This window comes from Phoxinus phoxinus (assembly GCF_949152265.1).
Source record: "Phoxinus phoxinus genome assembly, chromosome: 25".
Taxonomy (NCBI): domain Eukaryota; kingdom Metazoa; phylum Chordata; class Actinopteri; order Cypriniformes; family Leuciscidae; genus Phoxinus; species Phoxinus phoxinus.
Window position 1 is genome coordinate 955,730 of NC_136900.1, and position 23,212 is coordinate 978,941.

The 23,212-nt window shown below is 41.0% G+C and overlaps 1 protein-coding gene across 2 annotated transcripts in view; it reads right to left on the reverse strand.

Moving 5' to 3' along the window:
• Positions 1-9,439: 9,439 nt before the first annotated feature.
• Positions 9,440-23,212, reverse strand: part of slc1a2b (solute carrier family 1 member 2b) — a 47,063-nt gene continuing 33,290 nt past the window's right edge. Inside the window, exons 8-11 of one of the 2 annotated variants that reach the window (XM_079603409.1) lie at positions 22,983-23,177; positions 19,543-19,677; positions 18,074-18,262; positions 9,440-12,919 (exon numbers count right to left, since the gene is read on the reverse strand). In XM_079603409.1, coding sequence (XP_079459535.1) covers positions 12,916-12,919; positions 18,074-18,262; positions 19,543-19,677; positions 22,983-23,177 — 523 coding nt within the window. In that variant the 3' untranslated portion in view covers positions 9,440-12,915. Of the gene's footprint in view, positions 12,920-18,027; positions 18,263-19,542; positions 19,678-22,982; positions 23,178-23,212 lie in introns of both variants that reach the window. The other variant, XM_079603408.1, reaches the window with a different exon arrangement.

The window sequence follows — 23,212 nt, forward strand, 5'->3', positions numbered from 1 at the left end:
TGAGTGGATCTCAATGGCCAGAGTTGCCCAGACCTGCCGTATAAAATCCCAGCAGTTAACTGGCTGATTCACATCACAGGAGCCTCTTCTTCAGGAAGACTGTGTCTGCCCGTCACATCTCTGGAGTTTTACTGTGTGACTGTAGGTTAACTGTTTTTGCACATAGCACCGGTGCTACAGAGGTTCAAATATGTGTAGCACAGACCACACAAAATACAATTTCTGTTAACATCTCTGAAACCAGCCAGAAGTAGTGCAGGTCATCACTTAAACAGGCATCCCAATGTTTTTTTTGACACATATGACTTTCCAAATGAACATTAAATTCTTTAAAAACAGCAACTGTTTTGACAGTTTCAAAAATGTTTGACGTTTCATTATCAAGTATTTATTACCTGAAAGAGCTCTTCTCTTAACCTCTGTAATTAAACAAACTGCTTGTCCTAGTGAACAATAAATATACTAAAATGCATTTGAAATACATTTATTTTAAGCATTCTACAAATACATTTACATATTCATGTACTTAATATAAATACCCTGCAATTGTACTGTTGGTATACTAAACTGGAATACTTAAAGTCTGCTAAATTAATTTTGAACTAAATGCACTGTATCCAGAAATAGTGCTGAGGTCCAACTAAAAAAACATACACTTTAAATATCTTTTATTTAAAGACTGATATTATACAGAGATTATACTAACACATTTGAGCTGTATGTGTGGGTAGTGTTTTGTGCTGTGTTTGTGTTTCAGAGTTTCCTCCACAGTCTTCATCAAGGAAGATGGTGTACCGGTTCACAGTGCCGATCACGTTACGCCGCCTTCTTCACACCCGTATCTCCTCCACGTCCTCCACGTCCTCCACGTCCTCCACGTCCCCAGCTTCTTGCTCACTTTGCTGGTGCTTGTTCACTCTTGCTTGTTGTTGCTGCACCACATAGGAAATCCTGTTGGTATTGAACATCTAGGTTTAGGAGAGAGCGCCACACCTGTAGTTCTGCTATCCGGTTAGTCAGCGCAGTTCAGTTTGGGTGTCTTGACACTGAACACTTTTCTTTTCTACATTTATCTTTTGGTAGTTAGCTTAGCTGATTAAACCTGGTTAGCTTTGCTTTGTTTGATTTATTTATTTGATTTGGCATCTCTCGTGCTCGCCGTCCCACCTTGTTTTTGTATCGTTATTTGTTCCTGTGTAAATATTCTTTTCTTTTCACCTTTTCACTTTTGGCACTGTAGAATAAACACTTTTGAGTGGAGTTTTGACTTGATCCTTTTCTTGTATCGCCCTGACCTTCATATTGAGTTACATACACATCTTTATTTAATGTTATACACTCTTAGAAGAAAAGGTTCTATATAGAACCTTAAAAGGTTCTGTAGGTGCTACGTATTTGGAACCCCTAAAAGGTTCTACACTCTTAGAAAAAAAGGGTTCATTGGGGTTCTATATAGAACCATAGGGTTCTTTACTCCACTCCAAAGAACCTTTTATGCTAAAAAGGTTCTATAATGACAAGAAAGAATGAACCCCTAAATGAACCCCTTTTGATTGAACCCTTAAAAAGGGTTCTGTATAGAACCTTTTAGGGGTTCCAAATACGAAGCACCTATAGAACCTTTTAAGGTTCTATATAGAACTTTTTCTTCTAAGAGTGTACTCCCTTTTTCTAGCCAAACATAAAGAAATTTAAGGGACGTAACAAATGTACAGATCCTTTTGAAATAGGAGACACTTCATTTGATCCTTTGAAAGATTTTACCATTTTAAATGTTTCTTTTGTTATTTAAAACTTCGGATGACATTGATTAATAATGTATTGAATGTTGAAATTTGCACTTGCAGACAATAGTCACAAACCTGTATTCTGAATTTTAAAGGGGGGGTATAATGCCCTTTTCACAAGATGTAAAATAAGTCTCTGATGTCCTCAGAGTGTGTGTGTGAAGATTTGGCTCAAAATACCCCACAGATATTTTTATATAGCATGTTAAAATTCTCACTTTTTGAGCAAAAACGCACCGTTTTGTGTCTGTTCCTTTAAATGCAAAAGAGCTGCTGCTCCCGGCACAGGGGGCGGAGCTACAACAGTTTGCACTCACAGCCACATGCACTGAAAATGTTATGTTTTATGTAGCTTTTTATGTTCAAACCAGATTCAGACAATAATGGAGAGATTCAAGAAGTGACAACATGTAATGCAACAGGACATTTCTGAATGGTTAGTTGATGAATTTATGAATGTGTAGTTATCTTCTAGTCATTGATTAGCATATTCTGTCTTGATAATCTAAAAATCGAGTTCCCGGGGGCGGGGTTTATGTAAATTCTAGGATTAGTGATGTCACTAACCCGGGAGGAATGTGGTGTAGTCCCTACCAGCCGTTTGTTGTAGTTCTTAAAAAACTATTTCTTTAAAAGCAAATATCTCCCTTTGCTTTGAACTTTGATAATTGTAACTTTGCAGATGTTGTTTATGCTCAAACAGCAACATTACACACTAACTACATTTAGAAAAGTGAAATCATAATCAACCCCCCACTTTAAGCTGCAGACAAGTAGTCACAAATGTGTAAAATGCCATTCACAGAAATACAATGACAGACACAAACTTGTAATATGTATTTGCACGTATTTTTACATTCACACTCGCAGTACAACTTCAATTAGGCAAGTGCAACTTCTCAAATCTATCCCTGCAATTTAAAAGTTCGGGCCTTGACTTTTGCAAATCTTTTCGCAATATATGAGATGCAAAACTGACTTGTGCACTTGCAACTCAGTGGCGGCACGAGCGAAAGGGGGGCGGGAGCAGGGGTGTTCAAAGGAGCCGTTTTATTGGTTGGCGCCTAGCCAATGAAATGGGACTTCTATTGTACGTGATGATGTCACAAAACCCGCTAGGCTGGGCCAAGCTCTTATTTTCTTAACAGGAAAGATTGGAGTGTGCACAGCAGAATCATTGCATGGCACTATGATACCTTCCCTCAAAAATGATTCAAACACTGGTGTTATGCCCAGAATCGCCTCTGTTTTCAGAGGATACTGCGGTTGGCATGGCCTGTAATCAGATTTTGGGGTGATTATAACTGGTTCACATCCCCTGATTAACCCCACATCATACTTGTGTTCAGCCCACAATCTGGAAGGCACCTCTGCCAACACAGGGTGGATATCTGAGGCGCAAACTGTTGCCATTCAATAATTCCTCTGTCAGATCTCATCAATGGTGGTCAAGTCAAGTCACCCTTATTTATAAAGCGCTTTTTACAATACAGATTGTATCATAGCAGCTTCACAGTGATAACATGAAAATAATACAACAAGAAAATTGCATCATCATCATCATCCACCTATTGTTGAATATTAAATGTCCCCAACTAAGCAAGCCAAAAGCCAAGGCAACAGTGGCAAGGAACCAAGGTGGTCAATTCTCTGTGCCAACACTTCATATCTGCAATCAGTCATGAACGCCCCCAACCTTTCGCTGTGCTTTACGCCAGACCCACATCATACCAGTCTTTTGTTCAACACAGTCCTTCACAAACAGGCCCATTGGAGCCCACGACTGATTCAAGGCTTTAGACTGAGATAAATGTGGAACAGACTGTACTAGATAAAAAGACAATTGTGTCTTTGTTAATCAAACTGATATAGCACACATATCCTAGGTATTTATTTGTGTGCTATATAGAAGCTTCCAAGCAACACAGCAGTAATGACTTTATGAACTTCTTCACTTATAAGATCGATAATATCAGGGACAAAATTATAACTATGCAACCGTCTAATACAGTATCGCATCAGGAAGTGCATTGTAGTCTCCCTGAGGGAAAATTTGATTCATTCATTGCTATAGGAGAGGAAGAATTTTGCAAACTCGTCAAATCATCTAAATCCACAACATGTATGTTAGACCCTATACCGACTAAGCTGCTGAAAGAGACGCTTCCAGATGTCATAGATCCTCTTCTTAATATCATTAATTCATTTTTGTCTCTAGGATACGTACCAAAAACCTTTAAGCTAGCTATGATTAAACCGCTTGTTAAAAAACAGCAACTTGATCCTACAAAACTAGTCAATTACAGGCCGATCTCTAATCTGCCATTTCTGTCAAAGATATTAGAAAAAGCAGTATCCTCACAACTGTGTTCCTTTCTTGAAAGAAATGATATCTGCGAGGATTTTCAGTCCGGATTTAGACTCGTAAATCCTGATGTACTCGTTACATCATAAGAAGAATGGCATCTACGCTAATTTTAGTGTCTTTGTTTATCCCGAGGTTTTCCCGCAGCCTGCCGTATCCAGGCCGGATCCAGATCTGAGGAAGGACCTTCGCCTGGACCCGATGACACCGCAGCGCTGAAGTGCCAACTAGCCTCTCCCTATGGAGGATCCCTAGACTTTAAAGTCTGTGTAGAGAGAACGGTATCGTCTTAGCGGTCTCTAATTTAATAACTAATGATCGTTGCGACGGAAGTGAATCAATCAAAACTAACTTTAGCTGAAAATAACATTATTCAAGAACCGCTATAAAGCCAAAACAATCTGTTACCTTAAATTATCCGTTTATCTCTGTAAAGCCGCTTTGAAACAATCTACATTGTTAAAAGCGCTATGCTTCTAAAGAGAAGCATGTTGTAGGCATTGGCTTGTTGGCTCAGTTTCACATTGCAAAGAGACAGTAAACCTGTCCATAATTTGGTGCCCTGAGGCTGAACGAGTTATCAATGTGGCTTCAGACAATAATGGTTTGAACGGTAGATCACATGGTCGCAATGTGGATCGACCCTGTACCCTCCACTAACAGTGGGTCTCTTGACATACGTAAGTATGTCCCTCACTATAGTACATCATTAAACAGTCATTCGAAGAAACATTACGTATAGAGTCAGCAGTAGGAAAGCAAGCTGAGTTTTCATTGCAGAGAGCAAAGTTATCAGTGTATGTGTGTGTGTTGCAGTTTTCACTTCCCTGTTGACTGGCAGCTGGCAGTCTACCCGAACCCCTCCCTCTTCTTCTTCTAAGTTGGCTGTTCGGGTCACTTCGGTGGTGTTAGCAGAAGCCTTTTTATTCGGACATTGATAAGCGCAGTGTCCATTTTGCTTGCACCATCTACACTGTGTATTGTCTGCCTATGTGAGTGTCGTCCCCACAAAGCCAGCACTCTTTTCTGCTGAAATTACCGCCTCCTCGATTAAAGTGTCCTCTTCCACGTCCCCTCTACCCTCCCATGTGTTGCTGAGGGTTAGAGGGCTGGTCTTCTAGTTTCGTTACCACCTGCAATAGGGCCAGCTGCAGGTCTTTCTCTGACTTGGCTTTGGGCTTCTCCTTCTTTGATGTCTGTTGTACTTCGGCATGCAGTGCATAAGTTAAAACTGTGGCTTTTCGGCCATTCTTTCTGTGAAATGGCCTGAAAGACATGACAGACTACAAGACCCCATCAACAACAACTGGCTGATGACCTGAATTATTTGAAAATCCCCGTCTCACACCCGACACCCACTCTGATAGTCTCTCTGCACAACAAACAACACCTCAAGTTAACCTTCCTCTTCTGCACTTCAGATCCGTTCAGAGGATGTGCGTCAGGTCCTCAGGAAACAACCAGGCCCAGATGGTGAGGAGAAAACCTGTGCTGTCCAGGGGATCTTCTCGCAGATCTTCAACAGATCACTGGAGCTGTGCGAAGTCCCTTCTGGCTTCAAACGCTCCACCATTATCCCCCCCCCCCCTCCCCTCCAAAAAAACCCCGAAATCAATGGACTGAATGACTACAAACCTGTCGCTGTCATGTCTGTAGTCATAAAGTCATTTGAAAGACTGGTGTTGGCCCACCTGAAGGACATCACAGGACCCTTGCTGGACCCCCTGCAGTTTGCTTATCGAACAAACAGGTCAGTGGACGAGGCAGTCAACATGGGGCTGCATTATATCCTGCGACATCTGGACAAACCAGGGAAAAAAATCTCCCGCCTCGTTCCCCACAACAATAACACACCTGCTAACTTCGCGATGAACACTCCGACCCCGGGAAACATTGTTCCCACCACTGACATTGGGCAAAGGACCATCTACATTGGGCAAAGGACCATCTACATTGGGCAAAAGATTCACCGTTTGTGCTTGGTGTAACGTACGGGCTATACTTTCACTTTCATAATCACCGTCAACTTCTGAAGGCAGATATTTCCCTTCAGAACCAGGGTCCGTGAATAGAAGACCCAACACTTCATTGTGGGTAAGCTTTATTGATGCAATTAGATAATAATAATAATAATAATCTAATGCAAATACTCACTGACTTTGACAATATTGCTCTGATAAAATGGCTCACTCGCAAACTAGCTCCGCTTTTGTTCGCGCTGATTCAATGCGCTCTAGCTCGAAGATTTTGTATAAAAGCATGACGTTTTTTTGAGTCGGGGATGAAGTATAACATGTCTGCCAACTAGTGGATGGGAGGTCGAAGGAAATTTGACACCCTATTTGACAAAATTGGCTGTTTTATTCAGTGCCGCATCTTGTCGAGTAAACTCGACCGTGGCGCCTAGAGGGTTAAGTGAGGATCCTGTTTGTGGACTTCAGCTCTTCCTTCAACACAGCACTCCTCCAGACCAATTTTACCAAGCTCGCAGTGCCTAGCTCTATCTGTCAGTGGATAACCAGCTTTCTGACAGATAGGCAGCAGCTAGTGAGAAAATTCAGCACTGGCACCCCCCAGGGGTGTGTTATCTCCCCACTGCTCTTCTCCCAGTACACGAATGACTGCACGCCACAGACCCTTCTGTCAAACTTCTGAAGCTTGCAGACGGCACTACCATCATCGGCCTCATACACAACAGTGACAAGTCTGCATATCTCCTCTGTGCTGTATTTCACCCTTATGTGTGTGTCCTTGACCTCTATATCCATCCTCGCAAGATCTCTCTCGTGACCTTTAACAGGAAGCCTCTCGTGAGGCCACGTCACCCTAACAGGAATTATACCGTGTTTTTTTTTACCATACAAGGAACTGGCTTTCCGGTGTTCGAGAGATTTGAATCTCATTCAGAAAAAGGACCCGATTGATTACCCGATTGATTGATGGATTACCTTGTTCTGCTGAGTGCATGCTGCCATCCGTTTGAGGAGTATATCTCTGGCGCATTTGCTGGATTACTCACCTGTAGGTTTTTAAACAGTCAGAAACTGTCCAGATACTGCTCAGATTATCCATACTTGCAAGTGACTGAAATCTGTACGTAGCGCATAGCAGTGCAGGGGTGGTAGCGAAATCACTTTCTTCAGCTCATGAAGTTATTAACCCCCTAAGATAAATTCTGTTTTTGAAATCTGGTGTATATCTGGTTTAGGCTCATGCTAGGGATATTGTCAATATTCTATAATATGGTGCTTGGTATCGTTGGAAGGGGGACCTTTTAGGCTTTCAGAAAATGGACTCTTTTATGATTTTCAGGATGAACCCAATTGCGGACAGCTTGCAGAACACAAGGTTTATTGATGACAAAAAACAGGGAAAAACAAAACCCACGAGGGGGCAAAACATAGACTGGACAAGGGTGACTAAACTTGACTAGGACTATACAGATTACAAGACAACAAACAAACAAACACAGAATCAGAACTTTCACCAGACAATACGTTTGACAGAATACTCACTAGGTTTCACAACATCAAATAATGAACCGGCACAGGACAGCAAACACATGGGGATAATATAGGGAACACTAATGACGAAGACAGGTGAAACTGACTAGACAATAATCACAAGACGAGGATAACAAGGGGGTGGGGTTACGTAACGAGACAACACAAGCACATGACCCAAACAGGCCAAAACATGGGTCTGTCATGATCCTGCCTCAAGACTGGAGAAAATCAAGGATACGAGGGCAGAATCATGACAGACTCAGAACATGTATAATATACCCATACAATTTATTCATGAGAGCCTTAAATTAGACTGCAGCCAGCACAAGTCTTCAAAATAGAATAGAGCCAATAGAATGGACAAATAGAATACACTATTAGTCCCGGGCCAAATTGCCTATTTATTCATGTACAGTTGTAATAAAAAGTAATTGTTACAATAGTGTTGTCAACATAACACTTGTAAGTGGTTTAACAAAATGTCTTTTGATACTCACCCACTTTCAGTGAGAATGTCAGACAGTTGCTCATGCACGGAATGTTGATGGATTTTGACAGTTTGACAAGGTTTTGTCAGTTTTGTGAAAAGATTGTTGGTTCAGTTGACTGGTTATAACAACACTACCAACTATGCCATCTTCAATCAACTTCCATTGAGTTCCAGGGGTATTAAATGTAAGTACAAAATATTTTTTCTCTTGTGCTTGTGAATTGGTGGGGAATAGTAGCAGTAGCTAATGTAAGCTTGGTGTTTTTAGCAGGCTAGCTAGCTTGCAGGTTAAACAGTGTAACTGCTACAGTGCAGTCAGGGCTCTCGAGTGTCACTTGACAGTCACTCATTTCGGTCTTTTGTCACGTCCTCTCGCCACACATTGTATTTCTCACGCCGAAAAACTATTTATAATATATTTCACATGCCGCAGCACCCAAAGTGTATCTGGCCGCGCCAGTCTCATTATGGAACCGGCAGGAATCAATCGCTGTAAAAATAGAGAGATGTATGTTCATAATTAAAGAGTGATTTGAACTGTAGCCGTCTGGCCAGCGCGACAGAGCCCCACAGCAGCCAGACACAAGACTCTGGCCATCTACCTCGATACCTCACATGTGCAATTACACTTATATTTATTTGGCAATAACCTACCTCTTTTTATTCCCTTCAACTCTGCACATGTGTGTGTGTATCGTATCCACATATCTTTATTCTTTATTTTTTATTTGACTATCTGTGTACTGTGTAACGGCCACCTAGTGTTAAGTAGTGTTCATGACATGAATGTTAATATGTCTTTAAGATGACTTCTATGGCGTACGTTATTGTATGCGCGCTGTTCGTATGTGAGCGTGCACGCCCAGGCTCGCGCAGAGGAAGATGGCCGCTCTACTGCTCACCGCTGTTATTTTACTGGGTTTACTTTGATTTCAGAGTATTTTTTTCTTTTTCCCTGTTAACATTCGCTCTCTGACATGTATGTGAAGAGTGTGCTTAACTGAGAGGAAATATATGAAAGACTCGTGGAACTACCAGTCCGGTGGCACTGTCTTTTCCTATTCTTCATCTGGGCCGACTTCGAACTCTGACAGACATTACAACTGTTGTTGTTCCGATGTTCTGGAAGCTTCTTTTCTTACCAAAACAAATTCCTTGTGTGTGCAAACATGGCAATACTGCTCTTCTGATTCTGATATTTAACCCAGCTGAATTACCTCCTCAACTTATTTGTCTGTATTCATAAAACTGTCAGTCAAGAAACAACTTAATAAAACTAAACACTTGAATTAGTTATGAATCAACATTTATTAGTTATAATAACTGTATGTACACCAATGGTACAACACATTGATATGCATAAACACAATTTTATTTCACAGCTATGACACAGGAAATCATTTATTTGACCACTTTCCTTGTTGACTATAGGTTCCCCTCCCTTTACATAAAAAACAAAAATCATCACAAAAAGGATGAGAGAAAAGTGGAGCAGAACTGATGGGTTTTACATATAAGATCAATGTAAGAAACGTAAACCATCTCCTAATGATGGTTTCAGATGTACTCAATTAAGTAAGAATAATAAATCTGGGTTATTCTAGAAATAATGTTTCAAATGAAAATTGTGCCTGTAAATTTCTTTGTGTATCTGTGTGCGTGTACAAAATATGTCAGAAAAGAAACATTGGAAAGTCAAGTGCAAGACAGAACAGACATCATGAGACGGAGAAATGAAGTTGTACAGATACTGTGGATGTGGCGTAATACAGTGTGCTTTACATCATCAAGATCATATCTCAGCAGAGCTTTTTAAGATGTTACATATTTTCTGATGTACATAGAAGACTATCACATAAAGACAATATGATTATTGTATACCATCTTCAAAAATATAGTTTGAATATTTTGAGATGCTTTATATAATATACAAATATCCTTTTTTTTGTGTTAGATTTAAAATGTAATCTCTTACATAGAAATGCAGGGACATATCAATTTAAGTAGGGAAAAACATTCCAAACATAGATCAGATATAATAATGGATATGGATTTGCTGAGAGAGCTAGTCTGAATTAAACTCAAATCCTACATTTCTATACATTTCGCTATAGTATTTTATCTTATGCAGCACAACGAGGGTATATGTTTCTACAGTATTACAAAACACTTCAATTAAAACTGTCACATCAATTAAACACTATCTCAATATTTCTATAACTGAAAAATAAAATACCAATGTCACCAACAATCAGTGGCGTCGCTAGGTTTCCCGGCCCCCGGCACAGTACATTTCACTGGGTCAATATCCCTCGGTAGTTTAGGGGTTCCCAGGTTCCCCATGGTGGAATTAGTGGGGGCCCTCGAGGGGGGACGCTGTACTCAGTCCCAGCGACGCCCCTGCCTTCAATATATACACAAAGTGCAGGGAGGCACTTTACAAGTCATGCTTTTTAAGAAACGGTCCATGCATCTAACAGTGAGATAAAACACAACAGTGGCTCAACGCTCAATGACCAAACAATCTCAAGTGTCAAGATGTCTGCCTTTGTAATGGGCAACACTCACAACATTTAAAATTCACATTATGATTCCACACACTATATAATGTGGCAAATGAACGTGTGTTCATATGGCATTTATTCTCTTGGCAAAGGTTATAACACTGGATCGTCAGAGAGCCGTTTAGTCTGCAAAGCATCTTAGCGAGATCATTAGAAATATATTAGGGGTAGAGTTCTATCAATATCTGTGTTTAGCTTTGTAAAAGACGCATATTAAATATATTTTTTTTGCATCATCTGATAAATATCACACACAGGGAAGAATGAAAGTGTGTCTGGATTTATCACTCACTCGAAAGAAAATGTAGTTTTGTGGGAATCTCTGACTGGCGTAGTGAGGTATGTGGACGTGTTTTGTTGATTAGTCAGCCTGACAGGAAGTGTTTTGTTGATTGGTCAGCCTGACAGGAAGTGTTTTGTTGATTGGTCAGCCTGACAGGAAGTGTTTTGTTGATTGGTCAGTCTGACAGGAAGTGTTTTGTTGATTGGTCAGCCTGACAGGAAGTGTTTTGTTGATTGGTCAGTCTGACAGGAAGTGTTTTGTTGATTGGTCAGCCTGACAGGAAGTGTTTTGTTGATTGGTCAGTCTGACAGGAAGTGGTGTAAAGGTGAGCCTATCAGGGTTTTGCAGCATGGCGGGGCTCAGAAACAGTCATTTGCAGAATGAGGGAAGGACGCTATCAGAGATGGATAAGAGGATGGTACATCCAGAGGTAGTGTTTATAACAGCTTCGTTATAAAATCCTCCTTTTAATTACGATTAAACCCTTCTGTTGTAATACTACTTGCTTTTGTAGTTATTTCAGTTTTTTTTTTTCAAAGCTCAAAAACAAAATTGCTTAAAAATAGTTACAATAGCCTTGGCAATGTCTCTTTGAGGTAAGAACTTCAGCTTGTTTAAAAGGGGCGTAAAAAAAGATAACTCTAATAAAAAGTGAAACGTCAGCAGTGAAAGACGAAGGCATTAGGTCTTTAAAAATGTGTAAACTACTTGGATTATAAAAACCGGTAAAAAATTCTCTCCAGCATGCTAACAGGGCCTTCATACAAATCATCTCTGTCTGCATTAGGAATGTTTTTTTTTTCCCTGACAAAATTTTTCCTGGTCAATATGATTATATTTATAGTTTATATGCCTGAGTATATCTCTACATCTCATCGGTGGAAGGAGAAACAGCCGAAATATAGAATACAAATGGGATATATAGAGTATCGGGGCAAAAGGATGTCGATGTTTTAGATGGGTTGTGCTTGACATATTAATCTAAAAAGAATTGTTAATAATGCCAAACCGGGTTTAGCAAACCACCACACCAAAGCATAGAAAAATAGCCATGTCATTTCAGAAGATGCACTTCTGGACTTCACGATTTTTCATCATCTGTATGTTCATTGTATGACTGACACATGTTCAGGCCTTGTTTTGGTTGTACAACATAAATAGACAATTTGTGCTTTAAAATGAACTAAAGAAAAGGTGTGCATTGCATATTTCAGTGTATTTCATGATGCAAAGGGCTCTCGTACGACCTGAATGGTAAATATAATGGCAATGTGCCTGAAAGGTTTTTGTGCTATTGTGCCACAGACTCACCAACACACATACGAGCAACAGCCTCTCATCCGTTAGCTTGACAGAACAGAGCCGATCCTCCCCTGTGAGCGATGCAGAGGAGGAGGGGCTCAACATAAACGCCGCTCCATCTGTGTGCTGTCGCCGCCGTCCCTACTTTTGTATCCTAGCAACACCATATTACCCTTTCCAGAAGTGGCTTAAGATGCGATCGGACGAAGAGGTGCTACAGTGTTGAAAGCAGGTTTCTGTCATATTCTCATAGACACAGCAGTGGGTGAATAACAGAATCTAAAAACACCCCTTCTCCTCTAAATTCATAGGTTTGGAAGTTTATGTATATATTTATTAGCATCACAAATAATTTCCCTAACTGCCTCAGCTGCATGTGTGAGCTTTTGGCCTCACATTCTTGTGTTACATGAGAACATATGCATTGTTAAACATGTTAGAAAAGAATAGAAACCATAGGAATAAACTACAAAACCCATTTGTTCTATGTGCATGGATATAGGTTGGCTTTTCTCTCGGTTTGGGTGCCGGGGTCTGTGTGCTTGCATTAATTGTTTTTCCAAGGTTCTTCCTCAACAAGCGTGCACTCCGCAGTTGAGCCGTTTGTGGCTGCCAAGGTTACCTGCAACAGTTATCGACACATTTGAGTGCACATCCACGTGTATGTTCAACAATTAATGTCAATACTCTTTGAAGCTTTGGAGCAAAGAATTCTGGGTCTTTTAGCAAAATTGTAAACATTCCTTTCCTTTCCTTTTCGATTAATATAGCCTTTGCAAAGTGCAAGTTAAAAAATCTAATGTTGACTAGCTGTCATTGTTTTCATAATTCAGTTTTCTGAAAAAGATCCCAATAGTGTAACAACATTGTTCCTTTGTGTCGTTACATTATTGTTATGGTGTCCGCTATTGTTGTTGTGATGCACCTTCAGATAATACTAATTCTGGGTCCAAGCTTCTACTCTGTTTTAAGTGAGAATATAATCTCAACTGCCGTTTATCAGCACTATTCATTGATAGCACACTTTAAGTCCCGGACACCAATATTTTGATGATTCAGAAAAGATGAATCCCAGTCTGACCAAGTGAGATTTTGGTATGGAGATTTTCAGTAGTACTAAAGCACACTGTGAGTTGTTTGCTTTCGGGGTGTCTTCAGGCATAACAACCAGATTCTTTTGACTGACTCCTTTTGATAACATCTCAGGTTACGTATGTAACCTAGTTTCCTGAAGGGGTAACAAGACATGGCAACATGGCGTTGATGCTTTGGGAAGGCTTCTGCGTGAGACTGTGTCTGAAGCATGTGCTTAAACATGCCAATATGATTGGCTGAATGTTTGGACGTCATGATGTAATGTAGTAAGTCACCGAGTCCATAAATAGACGCCAGAAATGTGTGTCGACAGATTCAATTTGTCTGAAGACACACAGGCATAACCGTGGTGTGGCAACATGACGTAGATTCTAGATTACAATAGTAACCCGAGACGTTCCCATTCGAGTGGAACTCAACGCTATGTCATGCCATTGACGCTTTGGGAACTTCTATTCCAATGTCGCCATGCCTAAAGAAACAGAGCCTGCCCACAAGGCTGTTTATAGGCATAGACTGGACTTGGGTCAACCCTGAAGGACTGGGGATCCTGGGGTTGAATCCATATCCAAACTGTAGAATCTGATGAAAGTCTTTTTTGACACCAGCCTGCCACAGCACAAACATCATATAAAGGTGCACCCCTCACAGAGCTTTGGAAGATGCCACACTCCTAGTGGAGAGGGCCCTGGGCCCTAGAGTCGAAGCCATTCCAAGCACCTTATAGGATAGGTTGATAGCATCTTTAAGCCAATGCAACATATGCTTCTTGGTGACGCATTATTTCTATTTTGACCAACAAAGCATACCAGAAGCTGAGAGGATCTACGCCACTGGCTTGAGCAGTGGACATAGATTCTCAGAGCACGGACGGGACTTCGCAGGTGGAGGCTTTCTTTCTGCAGCATCTCATGGGGTGGAGGAAAGAAAAGTGACCGACTGAGGAGCTGCAGAAGGTACTTTTGAAATGTAGTCCGGTCTGTGATGCAAAATAACACATCACCTCGTGCAAAGTCTAAAGAGCCTGGCGGTCTCCTACCTAGTCATGTTAATGTTAATAACACTTTAATGGAAACGACTCCAATGACTGAAATAGGGCTTCTGCTAAGGCTTCTTAGGATCAATGCTACGATTGAGGATTGTCTCAGTGACCTCAGCCGAAACACCAGAATCTATGAGCAGACCGAAAGCTTCCAGATCTCAGGGATAAAATATTGTCCGCTGAACTTGAGAGTGCAAACCAATATATTTGAACATATGGGAGACTACTAGTGTGTTAGCTGTCCAGACCAACACATGTTAGACCCTCAGATGTAGAAGTATTTCCATGCTAGAAATACAGCCCTCATCTGCAGGTGATTTTATGCCACATGAGCTGGGGGCCTATCAGGAGACCGTAAACTGGGCCGCCATCCAAGACCGCAGCCCAGCCTGTGAAAGAGCCATCTGTAGTGAGAGTCCTGCCAAGAGTGGAACCCTAGGAAACTCCAGGGTCTTCCACAGAGAAATGCAATAAAACATCTATGCGTAACCCTTATGACTTGCGGAGGGCTGCCAGTAATAGTAGAAGTCTGTTTCGGTCCCTGAAGCAATGAACTGGCAGGGACCGCCCGAACTAAGGGTGTACTCACACTAGGCGATCTGAACCGTGCCCGAACTTTGACCCCCAAAGTCTGGTTCGTTTGACTAGTGTGATCGCTCTGTACCGTCCCCCGGTACACATGTAGTGTGAACGCTAACCACGCCGGAGCACGGAACAGCTGTGCGCTACTGTCATCATTATGACAGCAAACATCTTCTGTTACTACTTTGACAGTATACTTTTCAATTAATTTAATTAAATCAATTATATTTAAGTTTACAACGGGTCTGGTTCTCACCTTATTGATGAACAGTAGTTAAGCAAGTAAAGCTGCAAATTCCTCCATCAATGTCATCTGCCTCCGTAACAATCTTCTGATAAGTGCACTCGTGCAGTACAATCAAGTGAAAATCGCTGCACAGTCTATTAGCAAAAGTGCTTTTCTTCCTGTTTTCTTCAAAACAAAACGTTTCATTGTAAATGACGTAAGCGTGCTCCGGCCCTGAATGTTAAGTGCACTGTGAGTTCAGGCTCGCGGGGGAGTGGGGACAATCGCTCCAGGGCACGGTACAAGACAACCATACCTAGTATGAGTACATCCTAACTGAAGAGAGGATTCGCTTGTGAGCAAAGATGGCCCGTCGGACACCTCCACTTCCCGAATCACCAGAAGTGGCGGGATAAGTGGAGACGGCCCCTGAGAGCCCCGAAGGAAAGGGATATTCTCAGGGACTTAGGAAGTCTCTGCTCTTGAGTCACCAGAGAAATCGCTGCCATATGTTCTGGCCAAACCTGGGTCAGGCCGAGGACGACTCCATACCAGAATGCTTTGCCCCCAAAGCAAACTTAAAACTATGTGTCTAAGGACCCTAACACACACACACATATGGACTATATCGACTAACTCATGGTCTAAAGATTTTCCAAACACACAATACAAATTTTCATCAAACACAAGGCTTTTGAAGACAAAGAAGCCGTCGGCGCAGATTTCTAGTGTCTATTTATGGACATGGTGATGCGCTACGCTACGTCATGACGTTCCTATGTTCAGCCAATCAGATTGCCGTGTTTAGACACATGCTTCAGGCACTGGCTCAAGCAGAAGCGGCCCCTTAGCGTCAACACCATGACACATGACGCAACTTTATAGTCAAAGTTATCATTATGGTTATCATTATTTATCTCCTCTCTATGCTCCATTCCTTTGACTTCCTTCTTCTTTTTGCCTCATTTTAGATTTTCAGTTTCACTCAGGAAATATTAATCCAGTGTTTATTCAGAATTCTGTGCTCCAAGATTAAAGTCTCCGCATTTAACAATACAAACTGACACTTAAACCATTTGACTGCTTTACCTGTGTGAGAATATTCAATTTCAAATACACATACTACTCTACAATATTTAACAAAACACAGTCTTTCATTACAATTCATAAATAAACAAACAAACAAACAAACAAACAAGGTACAACATTCATACATGCATTTATGAGTGGTTATTTTGCAAGGCTTCTACAATGGATTGCATTTTTCAAAAACTGGGTTAGTTTTTGTTATTTTATGGATTTGTATCCAGAGCATGAAAGCACAACAGACAGCAGAATAAAAGGAGCAGATTTTCTGTCTATTAGACAACAGTTAATAACAGAATCCATGAACCAAATATGTTTAAATCTCTGTAACATAAAATAAAGCTTAATAATGTTCACACCATGTCGGAATGACCGTAATTACAAGATTCTGACTTGTAAAAAGCACTCTCATCCTCGTAATTACAACTTTGAAACCCCAAAACTTCTGTAAGAGCTCCGACTTGACCACTGCAGATTCACTTTTGCATTGTTGGTGTTTCCATGGAAACGTAGCTCAGAGGAGAACGTCACAGGGTGCCATCTCGTGATTACGGTAATAATGACCTGCTGTGAAAGCATAATCAAAACTAGAAAATGAAGATGTCTACGCAGGAGGATGCTTCTACCCTTTCATTCTTAATTCCCCTAAACGTTCGGTTAGTCTCAGGCAATGGTTCATTGCTGATGCTCTCAAACTTGATCATCAGGGAATTTTATTTCATTTACTGGCCTAACTGAATAATCACTTAAACTGAATCACTCAATAGAGCATTCATCAGAGCTGAATAAAGCCTTTTTTCCGCCATCAGGCCGAAGGGTCTTGTTGCCAAACCATGCCGTTTCATGCTGATCTGGGCCAGTTGCCATGGTTATGGTTTCTTTTCAGGATTATGATGTATGTAAACTCGGTCACAAAAGAATTGGTGGTGGCATGATACTGTATGCAAACATTGGAGCGCGTGTGCTTTATAGGATGCTCACATCATGTAGAAAGGGAACGGTTCCTAGATTAGCTACTAGGGACAATTGTAGACACAATATTATATGAGTAATATATTGATATATGAGCGTTTTAATGAGCTAGCTAGGCTTGTAGAATAACACTGTACTATACTAGAAGCCCATGAACACGTCACTACAGGTGTAACACAGCATGGTTTGCTAACAGCAAGGTTTCCCGCCGGTGGAAAAGCACTTTGATTATTTTAGTTTGTAGTTTATTATTATACACATGTATCTCAACTGAAAAAACTTTTAAAGATAACTTTTAAATATTTACAATTCATTGAAGCATGGAATATCTATCTGAAGAATCACTTCAAGACGGCAAATATTTATGTGCAATTACTGTAACTGTCATGGTATAACTTTTTGATGTAAGGTAAAAAAAATAAATAAATACTAACTGCAGAATTTATGGTAAAAAATTATAATTTAGTTTTTTTTAATATAGATTCTGATGTACTTTGTTCACAACAATGAATCCTATGTTGTAAAATGCAGAAAATATGCTCCAAGAAAATAAGCAAATAAATAGTAGCACAAACACAATTATACTGTACATACCATATATGTATAGACACACATATGTGTGGATATACATATATGCTAACATGCAAAAGATATCAGTAAAGAGATGTGCAGCGCATGCAGGCATGTGTTAAATAGATGTCTCTACGTCCATAAGCGTGACTTGTACCTTGCAATCATCTAATAAGACTGAATTTTGAGCGGCAAAGACGCACTGGTTGGAGTTGTTTTCATGATGGTTTTTGAGGTCATCATAGTAGGATGGGGTCTTGGTCATCAACTCTATGTCATCAGTCTTCCCATGTTGGGCGTCCAGAGCGTCCAGCTCTGCCTTGGACAAGTGGTAGACGATGCCAGCACCATACGAGTCTCCAACCACATTAACTGAGGTGCGGAAACGATCCCTGAGAGAAAGAAAGAAAACACCAGACGAAAAGATCCGCTCAGCAATCACAAAGAATTTCCTTAACAAGAGTAGGATGAGCTTAAAAACAACACTAGCCGTGTTTCCATTACAGATTTGCACAAAACTTTTGCAATATTTTCTTAATGTCGATAAAAAACTATTGCGAAATGACAACGTTTCCATTATCTGATGTTATGCAAATAAAACGTCCAGAACTCACTGATAAACAATGGAGTAAATGGAGAGTTCTTTGATCACTTTCTATATACAGGTTTAATAACAGATTATTTACACCTTACTAAGAGAAACATTGTGAAGTAAGTAGAAATCACTGGACACAGATCAGGCATTAGGATGAACAGGGTTACTTACATATGTGGCAATACTGCCGAGTCCATATCGTAAAAGCCGGTGCCGAGTTTGCGGACTGATTTACCAAAGAAACCAGTGAAATGTACCGAATACGAATAAATAATGTTCAACTGAGACATTCACATTGTTGAAAATAAATATCCACATTCCTAGCATCAGGATCCTCCTAAAGGTAATGCTATTTTTAGCTCATCTGGTTAAGTGGGCGGGGCCTAAGCTGATTTTCTTCTGCAGAGGCGGTCTTTCACTTATTACATCATAAACAGGCACATTCCAGGACGAGTCTTCGCTGGGCCTGGTAACAATAAAAGCTGATTTTGGAATAACAAAGAAGTTTTCAGTTCTGAAACTTTCAGGATATTCTTATAATATGATGACCTCTTATATCAAAACCTCAAGGAAATTTTGATTTCTCAGTTCATTTAATCAAATGAGACGTAGGCATGTTATCCAATCATTAATGGCAAAGAAAGCCCCTTATACTTGGGAGCGGCCACATGTGAGGTGTTTCTTCCTCATATCTGCATCAAGGTCTTGATTGTGGAATTTTTTTGTGGTTTAGAATCCAGTATTCCTGTTACTCTTTTGTCTTTTATGAGTTTAATAAAGAACTCTGTCTCGTCTTCTGTCCAAACATACCGCGCCATCAACTGTATCCATTGCAGTTTTGGAAAATATTCCTTTTTCAAATTGCCTGAAAAACGACCTCATGTGAGTATAAAAACTTTTGTGCAATATATGGGAGTTTTTGCTAAATTTACGTGTTTCTATCGGGCGGATTATCAGTTTTTAATTTGCAATTTGAATGATAATGGAAACGCGGCTACTGACAGCTTCAAGAAATGCCTTCAGTTAACATTAAACGTCCTAATCAGGATCAAATAAAGCTAGATTAGGAATACTCACAGAAGCCAGTCGACAGCCACCAGCAGACTGATGTCTTGAGTAGGAAGGCCGACGGCTGTCAGGATGAGTAACATGGTGACCAGTCCAGCACTGGGGATACTCGCCGCTCCAACACTGGCAAGTGTTGCTGTAAGACTAAATTATGGGAATGCAAGCACTTAAGTTTTATTCATATTTACATACAAAGCATTTAGTAGACATTCTTGTCCAGAGCAAGTGAAAAACGACAAAAGACATGACTGGTTATGTACAAAATATACGGCCCACTAGGTAATTGAGGCTGGGCAAGCAGCCAGACACTTCTCCAGTGCACATTTCTCCAATATGTAGTATAAGAGACTTTTCTTTGTAGAATAAAATATGTGGTACATCAACTTTGGGAAGAACAAAAGTAAAAAAAATGAAGCTAAAATAAGCAAAGAAACTGTATTATGCATTATTTAAATTGAATATATATTATGTCATTGGATTGGAAATGGATTAAATAGATTTACTTTTCTTATATATTAATGATAAACAGCATAGGTCATTATGTCCCTTTCAACATCGAAACTAGTACAGTTTAAAGTAAAACTTTCAGGTCATGGATATTCCCCCGGTTCCCTTTATAAGAGAACGAGACACTACAGTCGTAGCTCATGTTTAGGGGAATCCCAAGCAGAGCCTGCCTCCAGACAGGGAGAGCATTCGGCCACAGACACCATAGACTTCAAGCTCCACAGACACTGAGGAAACTCTTCAAGTCTATATCTGACAAGGAGATAGATGAGGCTGCCGACATGGCCCAGCTTCACAGCAAACTTAAACAGTATGACAAATGACAGGTACAACACATATCATAATTCCTAAGGGAAGAAGGGGACGAAGATGATGATCAAATGCTACTCCTCCATCCTGATCACCTCCAGTAAACTTCCCCATCCGCCTTCATCTTCAGGTCATTCTTCCCCTACAGTCACCTGACATTGTACTTTGCCCTTACAATGTGCCAATCCCACAATGTTGGGTCATGTGGGTGTCACCTAAATGAAGGCAAGTACACTAACTGCATTGGATTTATTCCAATACCTCCAGCTAGTACACTCCCTTTGTAATTACATCTGGGACATTACCTTCTGTTCCACATCCACATCAACATGCAGCAGCAACAGAGACGGAAATAACGGTGATCCTCACAGCTTCATAGGTCCATTATTGCTTAGTGTGTATATGAATAATAAGTATGACATTGTGGTCGTGAGCACTGCTCCTATACTCCAACGGCATTATTTTGTGGAGCATGAATGAGAAATTAATGTATCAAAAACTCACAGTTTAACTGTTGTCATCTGAAATGTGTAACACAATGTAACCTGACCATGCAAAGTCATGGAGTGACCGATCGTGTTAACATAATGTTTGGTAGCCAAAAGTGCTAAATAGGAAATTGAGACATAATACAAGTTGCATTGTGAGTTTCCAGACTTGAGTACAAACTCTTCAGAGAATACACTGCACAGAGTGAGAGAAGCAGAGACTGTCTGATCTCTGTCAAATGCCTCAAGCTCAACATCGAATCCCCAAAACTCTAGCTCATGCAGCACCTTGTGAACCCCAGAATTAGAGCGATGGGTGATAGCAGATTGCCCTTCTTTCATCGAAATGAACCTTGGGAGAAACACTTTCATTTTAAAAGTGCAGCCAGTTCAACAGGTCCACTCAAGAACAGTTGGCACATGGCAAATGACCAAACATTACACACACTTACCGTGTATGTTCTTACTCGTAAGGACACAGAGATACATACTTCCATAAAGCCATCATGTTTCAACAATCATTCCACTCGATGTGGGTTGCTGAAACACAATGAATCCAATGATTCAAAGCAAATAAATCATGGGCAGATAAACCATCTTCCTGAAGAAGGAATAAACCTTGCATTATATCCGCTTAATTTTCCTTGGACTTAGCGTTACAGAGTACCGGACCCAAAAATGGAATACACCGCAAAATTTGCTGCTGTGGCTCAGAAGAGTGGAGAATTTTCATGGAGACATTCTGCCTTCTTGCCGTCACCAGCCCGTTTGACGTCGAGACCCTGAAGTCACTGTTCTGGATCGGGCGAATTACCATCACCCCGTAGACCTCCCAGACATCTCTGGCTGAACTGGAGGGACTGGAGGGATATCATCCGGTATCATCCGATATCATCAGACCCTTAGCAGATAGATCCAGTGGCTCAGCCTCCGGACTCAGATCGTCCTGCTCCGTCTCGGCCCGTCGACCTATCGGCTCCACCTTGGCTCCTCCAGACACCCTTGGCCTTACGGCTCCACTGGGTTCCCTCGTCCCACCGGCTCCCCCTTGGTCAGTCATCACTCCATCTATGCCATGGACATGCGGACCTTCCACCCCTATGGCTGCAGCGGCCTCCTCCTTCCCTTTGGTTACGCCTCAGTCCTCCATCACACCGCCATCGCCTCAGTTCTCGGGCAGTCTGGCTCCACCTCAGCTGATCGTCGCCGCAGCATCGCCCAGGCCTCCTGTGCCAGCGATGTCACACATATCCATCGGCTCTCCGCCTGCGCCCTGGGATCCATCGGCTCCGTTTCCGTCGGTCGTCACCCAGTTGACATCTGCCTCCACGCTACCTTGGCCCTTGGCTCCTTCCTCCTTCGTCTCCACCATGGACTGTTATCTCTGGGTCTGTGCCGTCAGACGCCCTTCATCATCGTCGCCGGGGTCTCGTCGTCCGTATAGCACCATCCCCTCTTCATCTCCGGTCTTCCCTGTGTCATCGCCTCAGCCACCTGCAAAGCCCCCTCCATTCTCCTTCACCTCTACTACTACTATTGCTGTGTTGTGTAATATTGGTGTGTACTGTATGTTTGCATGGTTAAGAATTGTACAGCACATTGGTGTTTAACTGTTGTATTGCCTTGCCTTGCTTTGGTAATATTATTGATCTGACTGCACTGATACTATTGGATGAGAACTGATCTGAGCTGTATGATGACCACTCTCATTCTACAGAGCTGCTTCATGGCTGAATTGAACTCATTTAATAATTGATTAACATTACACAGTTATTGAAACAGAACTGGATCAACAACTGACCTCAGTTGAAAAATTACACAATTTTTATTAGTGGGCTAGGTGTTTTTAACTTATTTATACTTTAGTCAAGATTTGGTGCTACTGTATGCCTCAGCAGAGGACAAGAATAATTGACAGCTAATGAGAAAATCCCTTTTTATTTGATATGCATAATTCAGTTTCTGGTAAGGGAAATGTTACATTTGGGGGTTTTGGGGGAAAAAAACTTGGGAGGAACAAATGCATATTGTTGAACATTTCCTACAAAAAACATTAAATAATTGTAACATTTAGTTGGTGCACAGTGCATGAATTATTAGGTGGATGTTGGTTCATAATATAATTACGAACCAACCTATTATTACCTGACAGTGACGATCTGACCAGGATCTAAATAAATTCCGTTCATCTGGGCAATAAAAATGGCAGCTACTGCCTCATAGAGGGCTGTTCCATCCATGTTAATTGTTGCTCCAACTGGAAGCACAAAACGTGTAACTCTCTTGTCAATACCAAGATTTTCTTCAAGACAACGGAAAGTTACAGGCAGAGTGCCAGCACTAGAAGAAGAAAAGACAACAATTATCACAGTTAA